The 10,004-nt window shown below is 40.4% G+C and overlaps 1 protein-coding gene across 1 annotated transcript; it reads left to right on the forward strand.

Annotated features, from left to right (window-relative positions):
- The first annotated feature begins 241 nt into the window (after positions 1 to 241).
- LOC149302440 (cilia- and flagella-associated protein 45-like) lies at positions 242 to 10,004 on the forward strand. Its single transcript, XM_089482534.1, has 12 exons — positions 242 to 265; positions 3,830 to 3,925; positions 4,180 to 4,313; positions 4,738 to 4,882; positions 6,040 to 6,210; positions 6,904 to 7,082; positions 7,164 to 7,293; positions 7,386 to 7,532; positions 7,915 to 8,028; positions 8,321 to 8,514; positions 8,707 to 8,931; positions 9,941 to 10,004. Exons 3-12 carry the CDS (start codon positions 4,255 to 4,257, stop codon positions 10,002 to 10,004), a joined length of 1,428 nt encoding a protein of 475 aa, XP_089338660.1. The 5' UTR covers positions 242 to 265; positions 3,830 to 3,925; positions 4,180 to 4,254.

Here is a 10,004-nt window from a genome sequence, read left to right on the forward strand (position 1 = left end):
TGGTTTTAATAAAATAAATGTGGATTCAACTCTCATGGTTTGTAAAGCTCACTTCTCCCTTGTACAGGTCACCCTTCAAAGGAAGAGGAGATTCTCAAAGGAGAAAAAAGAATAAAATAGTGTAACACTGTATAGTTGGCAATAGTATTGTGGTAGATACAATATAAATTAGACTCTTGCCTTTAAGGGGAGCCATGCCCTGCTTCCAAAGTATATAGTGCTTAATACTTAATGTCCTATTCCCTCTCAGGGAGTTCTCTCAGCTGTAATGTTTTCTCCAGTAAATGTTGTATCAATGTTACTGCAAATTAAACTATGGTTAAAACATATTTCTAACTAAAAAATAATAAAATTCATAAGTACAATACAATAAAAGTCCGCTAGTGTCTGTGACTTATCTGCAGTATTTGCGCGTTATGCTTGTGGTGTTTAGGTCCCATAAAAAAAAATATTGAAATAGCACACAATTCACACAAGTGTCCACACAATGACAACAACAAATAAAAAAAAACAACTTCCCAACCCAAGAAAAGACACTCTCCAAATGTCCAACACGATATAGATCCACCAAGGGGCACATGCACAATTGGGACAAAAAAAAAAATAAAAAAATACAATAGTGTAGACTGCACTTATAACAAAAAAATTATCTGTGTAATATATGCACTCACAAGAGGATAGGTGAAATCAGGTACTTATAAAATCAATCAAATCTTTACTTCTACAACCTCTAAAATCAAAAAGACAGGACACAATGGCACAGCACCCTCATAAATAATTCTCAAAACACTTGCAAGTATTGCACGTTGTATAAAATGTGCAAATTACACAGAAAATCAGTAGCTTTCTGAGCGGCTGGAGGAAGGTTACTACGAATCCCCACCGCCTGTGTTAATTTGGACTGAGGAGCAGGAGCTTGATGTGGTGACAAGGGTGATCAAAAATTTTGGCCATTTAACCTCTGAGTACCATACGGATTTACCCCCGGAGAACTGTATGGCGTCAGCCGACAGAAGGTACGGAAGGCAGAAAGGGCACCCGAGGACGAGATCTGAGTGAGCGATGATACGCCTGACTCGAACCCTGACCGTTTCCCAGCTCCCACTACCACTTTCCTCTGCACCCAGGAAACTTTGACCGACCCAAGTATACAGACTTATTGGGGTAGAGCATGGGCTTCTCTATCTCCATAAAGACAACACCAATGGGCCCAGGTGTCATCTGGTAGTGCGCATCGGGCATAACATTCCCCTGGCAAGGCACTTAGGTATATGACAGACACTCCACCATCTCACCCTAACCTTTGTCTGGCCGCACCTGTGATACTTGCCAGAGTTCCAAAATCCCCCTACATCCCCTACTCATCATAGACAAACCATTTAGCTTGATAGCTGTGGACCTGGTAGGAATGCTACCCAGACCCAGTCCTTCTGGAAAGAGATACATACTGACGGTAGTGAAAAGTATGCTTCCTGGTACCCATAATCCCTCTGACAAATATTCATAAAGACACACTGGACGATGGCCTACTCTGGATCTTTATCAGGGTAGGTTTTCCCCGGGAAATTATCTCAGACCAGGGGACTGGTTACTGCTGACATTGTTCAGTAGTTATGGAAGCTGTGCAGGATAAAACCTCTGCACAGTGCTGCACACCACCGCAAGATGAGCAGACTGTGTGAACAGGAGGTACCACAGGAGTCGACTGGGTTCTCCCCTTTAGAACTGGTATATGGCAGGCAGATGCGAGGGCCCCTAGACTTGCTTAGAAACCTCTGGGAAGGAGCGGTGGGGGCAAAGGAGACTCCCGTAGTTCAGTATGTTCTAGCCTTCAGGGATCGATTGATGGAACCTACCAATATGGTGTGGGAGGACCTTCAGGCCCCAGAGATTGCAGAAAAGTTGGTACGATCATACTGCCCCAATACACACTCCGCAGGTGGGGCAGAAACTTCTTGCCCTGAAACCGACCAAGATGGTCAAGTTACAGGCCGCTTGGTGCAGGCCTTACCAGGTAGTAAAACTGCTCAACTACCTACCTTGTGGCCAAATGTTCTGATGTAACATCCAAACCTTCGATGTGAACATACTGAATGCTTTCCAGCAGAGACCAGAAGAGGTATCTGCCATCTGTGCTTATGCAGCGTAAGACTCAGACACCCTCCCGCTGCCGGAACTCCCCCGGAAAGGCCCGTCCAGCTTGCTGACCAACTAGGGCAGATCCAGAAGGACCAGGTGAGACAGGTGTTAGCAATATTTTTACTAATCACACTGGGATTATAAATCTGGGCTCCATTGACTTGCATGGTTGAATGCAGTACCTGTATTCAACCTGCAGAGGATTGAATACAGGTACTGCAGGGGGGGGTCTAGAGAGACTGCCTTGAAAACGTATTTATTTTTTAACGGGCAACGCCTTTGATCGCCCTCCTAAGCTCAGACGTCCGCTGCCATATATGGATGGATGTTGACGACCCACAGGGCCCCTGCAGTAAATTTTGGTGTTGCTGAAAGCCTCAACATCAAGCCATTACAGCAACACCATTTAAACAAAGAAAGTGATCTTAGATCGCTTTCTAAGCTTATTTAATGCCAAGACGTGCCATGCATGTCATTGGTCGTTAACCGACCATTTTTGCCTGGCATGTCAGTTAAGGTGTTAATGAACATGTTCTGCCGTATGCATTATTGTAATCACTGTGATAAACTCACAGCCAGAGATGAGATTTGGAGCCCAAAGAGGGGCTGGCCTTCCTAAACAGGGATAATTAAGACATGTATTATACGGTAAATGTTTTTGCGCATTTACCCACTTAAGGTGGGTTTGGATGCATGGTTTGCCCTAAAATAGCTTAACATGTCCTGAATAATACATATTTACCAGGAAATGTGTAGCGTTTATGTGGTTCTCACCCAAATCTATAATAAAATTGTCCCTGCCCGCCAACACGCCAAGGGTTAAAACTGACAAGTCTTTTATTAGTGTTTCGGTGCGCTAAGCAGTAAGACAGTATCTGAACAGTCCTTCCAAAATTACTCCGGCATTGCCTCTGGCTCATCTTTTTATTTTTTTAGCGGTCCTCGTTTGCGTACGCAGGCACAAAACGGAAACCAGGTTAGAGTCAATGGCGGCACACTGTGTCCTCATATCGTGGAGATCACCATGGACCAGCCACTTCCGGTTTAGTATTGGCGAAGAAACGGTTATCACAGCCGGAAGCGGTGATCGCCATGACAACGTGTCAACAATAACTGAAGTTTTGAGAGAAGACAGGAGCAGGGCGCAAGCATGGTGAGCTGTGCATCAATAGCATAAAGAATACGATTACATGCAGATCGTTCTTATTTAATATACTATATACCACAGAATTCTCATGCCTTCTCTGTCTAAATATCTATCAATCGCAACTATTGGTAGGCTACCTCAAAACTTTCTGGTGATATTGTGTAAATATTTTCAGCTTAAGTGTTTCGATATATTTTCCTGGCACGTCATGGACCTATAGTATAATACATTTAATTAATAAGGGAAGTTATATATATTATGGATATCTACGGGCAGAGGCCTTGCTAAGGGGTGTTGACTTACTTCAGCCTTGAATTTGTTGTGAAATGCCCTACATCTAGAATCATGTAGACTAGGAAACTCACAGTGCATGGGAGTTTTATGTTGTTTGTGTATGTGGTCATAAAGTTCTGTTAAAACTGAGAAGTGGAGCTGACCCTCAATAGAGGTTTCTCTTTGAGCCTATAGGATTCTTTTACATAACAGCACTTATACCTCGTGATTTAAATGTGTCCTTTTTAACAGCCGGAAAGTATGGTTGAGTCGCTTAGTTCCAGTAGCTCTAATCGGACTAAGTCCTGGCGGTACCGCACCAAGGCACTGTACTCACAAGTGGATGAGAGTCTTTTTGGTGAGAAGGTAAGTGGGCAGTTCCTTCCCTGACAAATTCACCTACTGGTTACTGCTAGCAACTGTGCAACCACATGGATTTGTTTTGTGCTGGTAAAACTTTATTACAAAATTACTTTCTGTTTGTAGTCCCTATGGAACCTAAAATTGATCTCCAGTCTCTGTAATTTTCAGCATAAGCCATAAATGCGACTTGTTATTGTAAGGAGTAAAATAAAATACACATCACCTATCTAAATGCAGTTTGTCTTCTTACATATAAGCAACATCCGAAAGACAACAGCCCAGTTGCGCAGAGAAATGAAAGCAACAGTCGAAAAGCAGTATCAGCCCCATCCATGGCCCGCAAGCCAGAGACCTTACGCATAATTACAAGTGACCTTATTCGAGATCTTGTGTAAGTTCCAAGTTATTACGTTTCATTTTTAGTTCATGGAAAATGAAAAGATCAATGAGTACTGCTCTAGTTATACATTCATTATTTGATTGTACTTGAGTGAAAGCAATAACAAGTTTTTATTCAGAATTTGTTTTGTCTGTTAATCTGTTTGTAAATTATCTTTATTGAAGTTATGCAGATTAGACAGTTTTCTGTTTGTGTTTATAGAAATTTTGTCAGTCGTATAATTTTATAGTGTTAATGATGTAAAGCAATCAATAGCAATTTGTCAAGAAAACAATTACATTTTTACAAGTTAGTAAATTTCTTATAAATATTCTTGAGAATGGAAAACAGTATATTAAATGTTCAGTGCTGCCTAATTTCCTGTCCTGTAATTTTATACTTTACAAACCCCCTTTCACTTTTATATTATCCTCAGGGTTCCCTCGGAGGATCCATCTGGATCGTCCCTAATAATGCCTTCCAAGGAATTCCACCGCATAAAATCAGCTGCTCGTGTGCTGAGAAAGGAAGAGCGAGAGAGAGCAATGCAGGCATTGAGAGAAGAAAAAGAGGCTGTCATTGTGAGGAACTATCTTAACCCCTTAATGACAAGTGATGTGCCAGGCACGTCACAGAAAAGTAGTCACTTACCGACCAATGATGTGCATGGCATGTCATGTCATTAAACAAGCTTAGAAAGCGATCCATGATCACTTTCTTCGCTTAAATGATGTTGTTGTAATGCCTCCATGTTGTGGCATTAAGCAACACCGAGATCGGCATCAGGGACCCCGTGTGGCCCGTCAATGGTGTTGCTGAAATGCCTCGATAACGAGGCATTCAGCGACACTGAACACCCACCCCAGGACGTACTGCGACCACTCAAGAGAGCTAGCAAGATGGCAGAGTCCTTAAAAAAAAAGTTTCCAAGAGGGTCTCATCGGACCCTCCTGAGAGCTCTGGCTCCCCCTGCAGGTTGGTAACATTTAAAAATAATTATGCAGTGATATCATAAGGGGAGCCATCCAGTTCCAACAACAGATATATATAAATATATATAACAAAATGTATATAAATAAAAAAAAAAATCCTGACATGGATAAAGTTAAAATACTAGCATAGAATACCCAAGGAGTGTCTACTTTTAAAAAGAAATGAATGGTTTGATGGGAAAAAATTAGAGTAGCTGGGTTCAAAAACATCCCGAAAAAAAGCACTTTCCAAATGTGGCCTTTTAGCCCCAAACAATCAGACAAACCCATGCATAGCTGGTATCACTGTACTTAAGAGATGTTGTTGAACACATATTGGGGTGTTTTGTGACAGTGTCATATACCAGAAGCTATAAATTCATACCTGAAGTACAATTTGTGTGAAAAAAATAAAAAAATATTACTTACAAAAACTTTGGCAAAGGCTGGTGGTAAAATTAGTGCATAGAATGGGTTCAAATACCAGTATTTGAAATACCCTGGGGTGTCTAGTTTTGCAAAATAAATGTTTTGATGAGGTACATTTGTTTATTTTTTCTACTTGAGGAACCTTTTATCATTGGCATATAATAATGAATAGTAAAGTGGGAGTTACAACTACCACTCTCCTGCACACATTGTTTAAAGTATTTTAAGAAGGCCTTCCCAACAGACTAGACTTACTGGTGCTCAAAGAGAGATACATTTTCACAAGATTTACAAAAGCCACACTGAGAGGTTTTCAAATATTTGCACATTTTTATTAGGAAGCAGTTAATGAGAGAAAGAATTTCATGAAGCAAAAAGAAATGCTTCGCAAGAAGAATCAGAAGCTGACTGAGCTGGAAGAGGAAGCCCAGAAGAGGGCGCAGTATCTCCTGGAACGTGCCAACACACTGCGAATGGAACAGGAGGATGAAGTAAAAACACTCAATGAGGTTGGTATTCCTAGAATCGGATAAAAGCTTTAAAGTCTGTTATTATGGTGGCTTAAACGAAAACATTTTTTTTTTTTTCAATAAACGGTCATCAGAAGCATTTTAGTAAACAACTGTTACTGGGCCAAAGATGTATTCAACTCCCTTTCACCTTACTTTCCTTTAGTGTTGTAGAGCACAATGCATTGTCTCATGGGTAGATCAGTGTTCCTCTTTAATCTAATGAAAGAGTGGCATTAATTATGATTTTCGGGTTCATGAACATATAGACACACCCATTGTTACTGATTTTGCACCCATTATCGTTAAGAACTGCTGGTCTGTAGCCACAGCTTGAAACAGCTTTGGTGGAACAAAACATTATAAAATTCCCAGTACTGGAATATTACAGAGTTGGATCAATACTGTGGCAAACAATGCATTTTAAGAGGGAAATCTGTTGCAAATGTCACCAAGATGAGTTGAAATGGACCTACATAATATGTAGCAAAATCAGCAAGGCGACTTAAGAAATCTCATTTATTTAACTGTGCACTATAGAGAGCCAACCCTTCATAAGGCATAGTGAAATCAGATAGTAGTAACTGCAACCCTCCCACAAACTCCTACTTGAGTGAATATAACCCAGAGAGATCTGTGCCCCCAGGGTCACTACATCTGTTGACAACTCATTCAGCATCTCTCTCTTTTTAGTCAATTCTGAATGCGAAGTGTCATGCCATACGTGATGCTCAGCTTCTTGAGAAGAAGATGATCTCTAAAGAAATGACAGAAGAAGAAAAAAGACTGGATCAAATGATGGAGATGGAACGGCAAAAAGCAATTAAAATGCAGGAAGAAATTGAGGAGAAGAGGAAGCAAGAGAGGATACAGTAATACCAATTCTGTATAACAAACACACACACATATATAATTATCCTTTATTGCCTTTTAAATGTGCCTGTGTTTTATAGAGGAAGGCAACGTATTATTGAACAGATTGGAGAAAATTCAAAGACCAGGATGCTTCTGGAGGAAGAGAGAGACCAGGAGGCCCAACAGATGATGCAGTATCTAGAGGAACTTCAAATGCAGGGGTACAAGGTGAAAATAGAAAAAAACACTGCCATTGTTAAAAACTCATCATACTGCCCTTCATCTCTCTTTTTATATCTCCATTTTCTTGCCTAACTTAGGAGCTGGAGAAAAAACGCCAAGAGCAGCTTCAAATCCAGGCAGAGATCCAGCGTATTAATGCAGAAAACGAGAAGAAGCAGCTAGAAAAAAAGCAACAGGAGAAGCTGATAGACCTGGGCATCTTGGAATACACAAAACAGAAAATGGTATGTGCCTACCCTAGGAAAATAAGAAAGGGTGATCAGTAAGACCAAAGGATTGGTTCCTTTAAAAGGCATAGAGTAGGGCAGTTTAGTGCAAAAGGTTAGGGTTTCTTTTTTTTTCCCATAGGGTTCTTTTATACTTGTATATGCTTACGATTTTCTAAAAACTAGCTAGACAAATAAATGAGGCCCCCGTATTTACAGTGTATTTCTATAGACTTCTAAACAGGCTTCATTAGTTCTTCAAATCTTTAACTAGCAGTAAGATATAAGTTGTATTCACCCTTCCTTAAATAACAGATGAGCAGACCTTTTGTCAATTCCAGCATTTTCCTGCTATTACTGTTAGTTACATTTCCAGAAAATAACTCTGATCCCTTTCCAGGCACGGGAAGCGGAATATGAGGCTGAGCAAGAACAGTTAAAAAAAAAGAAAGAAAAGGAAGTTGCCCGTTTACGTGCTTTACAGGAAAGAGCCAGAGACCATCGTGCAGAACAGGTAACTTACGATTTCATTGGAAATTTGAATAATTGCAAATAAATAGTGCTCAGCAGTGGCCCAGCGGAAATTGCTGAAATAAAGTATGCCTTATAGTTTGAAATCATGACCATATCAAGGTACATCATAAGCAAACACTCAATCCCTATAGTTATACACGCAACCACCACTCAGAACTGTGACAAACATGTTAATAGGGTCGGTCTGCCTATAGATGTCATCTACATCTAGCACTACAATTATTATTGTGTTCCTGTTGAAGCTAGCTTTTTTTCCCCCTTTCCCCTATTAGGATGCCTTGAGAGCAAAAAGAAATCAGGAAGCCATTGAAAGAGTATGGCGACAAAAGGAAATGGAAGAGGTGCGGAAGGAGGCAGAGATCAATGCCATGCTTAGGCACGCACGCCTGGAACAGGTGGCACAGAAGGACCATTTTCTGGCCGTTCAGGCGCAACGGGACCGTGCAGAATTTGATAGGGTGCTAAGGTATGGAGGATTCAGATCCTGTGAATGTAGCACTATGCAGGTACTCCAGCCCATCTTGCGCTACAGGAGCAAATTATGAATGTTTTGCAATATGTTTTCAGTAGCTTTAGCCCTGCATGCATTATAGGATCAGGTTTTGGATCACCCAGCATTGTTGCTGCTCCATTAGATCTTCTGCTCTCATCCCATCAGGGCGCAGCAGGAATTGAATGAGAGGGAACGCAAGGACCTGGAAGAGAAGAATTCCCAGCTGATAAAACATGCAGCAGAGCTGAGGCGCCAAGTGCGTGAGAATGAACAGAAGCAGGTCTTGAGCCGCATTGCGTTTTTTGATGAAGGTGTAAAGCTGGTTCAGGAAGCCAATCAGCGCAGAGCACGTCTGGATGAACTCAAGAAGAAAAAACTCGATGAGCTGAAGTAAGTATGAGGAACGGCATGCAGGAGAAATGCCCAAAATGAGCACACTGGTTAATGCAACGAAAACATAACAATTTAGTCACTTCATACGCTAAATACAGTAGCTTTTTTTTACCATATGTAAATTTAACTATGATTCCTCTTTTCAATGGTTGATATACCCACACATATTAGACAAAATAATTTTGAATGCTAGTATGTAAAATAACTACTATTTTTTCTTTTGCAATTTTACTTGGAATTCCTCCTACACAGTAGGAGTCAGTGCTGAACAATCTCTCGTTTTAGGTTTGTCAACATTTACTACAGAGTTCATGTTCTAGACGGCCCCAATCTATATATTAATGTATTCCATGTTTCTTAGTTTCTTATACTACTGGCATAAGGGGTTGGGGGGATGATTCACAACATTTTCAGTTGACTGGAACTTTAGTTATTGCCCTGGAGCTTTTGCTATTTTCTTTTAGCCACATCCCAATTTGTGAAGCTCAACAACCTTTTGCCACACATCACAACTATATTCTTTGATCCCTTTAATCAATGATTAAGATAATTTGGCCTCTGTGCTACCTGTAAAACAGGAAGTAATTTCCTGTTCCTAGTCACCCATGCGCACTACAAAATGTAAAATATCAATGGGAATATACTTTAAATATATATTTCTCATATGAATTTAAAGGGGCATCAATAATTGTGGTACACATATTTCACCCTTTATATAGTTATTTATTTTGGATAAACCTGTGTTGTGTTTGCAATTGTTTAGTATCCATGAGAGCAGATTTGTGTTTTGGTTTTTTCTGTTTTTTTGTTTTTTTTTAAGAAACAAAGGGTTAAACAATAAAGGCAACTTTTCACAGAGTCATTTGCTCTTGTGTACCCAGGGTGCCAATATCAGTGGAGTGCACTGTAAATATTACATTTTTAATCTTATCACAATATACAGATCAGCTATAATCTACAGAAAACAGAACTGCCCACCAACGCCTCTTATTTGTCTCCATTACAGAATGGCTGGTCTTCCTGACAAATACTGCACAATGGTGGAGCGGAAAGCTGATCTTACAACTTAG

The sequence above is a fragment of the Sceloporus occidentalis genome, unplaced genomic scaffold, assembly GCF_023333645.1.
Source record: "Sceloporus occidentalis isolate IW3139 unplaced genomic scaffold, rSceOcc1.0.p SCAF_19, whole genome shotgun sequence".
NCBI classification, from domain to species: Eukaryota; Metazoa; Chordata; class Lepidosauria; order Squamata; family Phrynosomatidae; genus Sceloporus; species Sceloporus occidentalis.

Excerpts from the sequence above, each read along its gene's own strand:
- LOC149302440 (XM_089482534.1), top strand. The coding sequence starts at position 4,255 with ATGGCCCGCAAGCCAGAGACCTTACGCATAATTACAAGTGACCTTATT. Across the intron at positions 4,314-4,737 it reads GACCTTATTCGAGATCTTGT|GGTTCCCTCGGAGGATCCAT; the intron begins GTAAGTTCCAAG and ends TATTATCCTCAG. Across the intron at positions 8,515-8,706 it reads GAATTTGATAGGGTGCTAAG|GGCGCAGCAGGAATTGAATG; the intron begins GTATGGAGGATT and ends TCATCCCATCAG.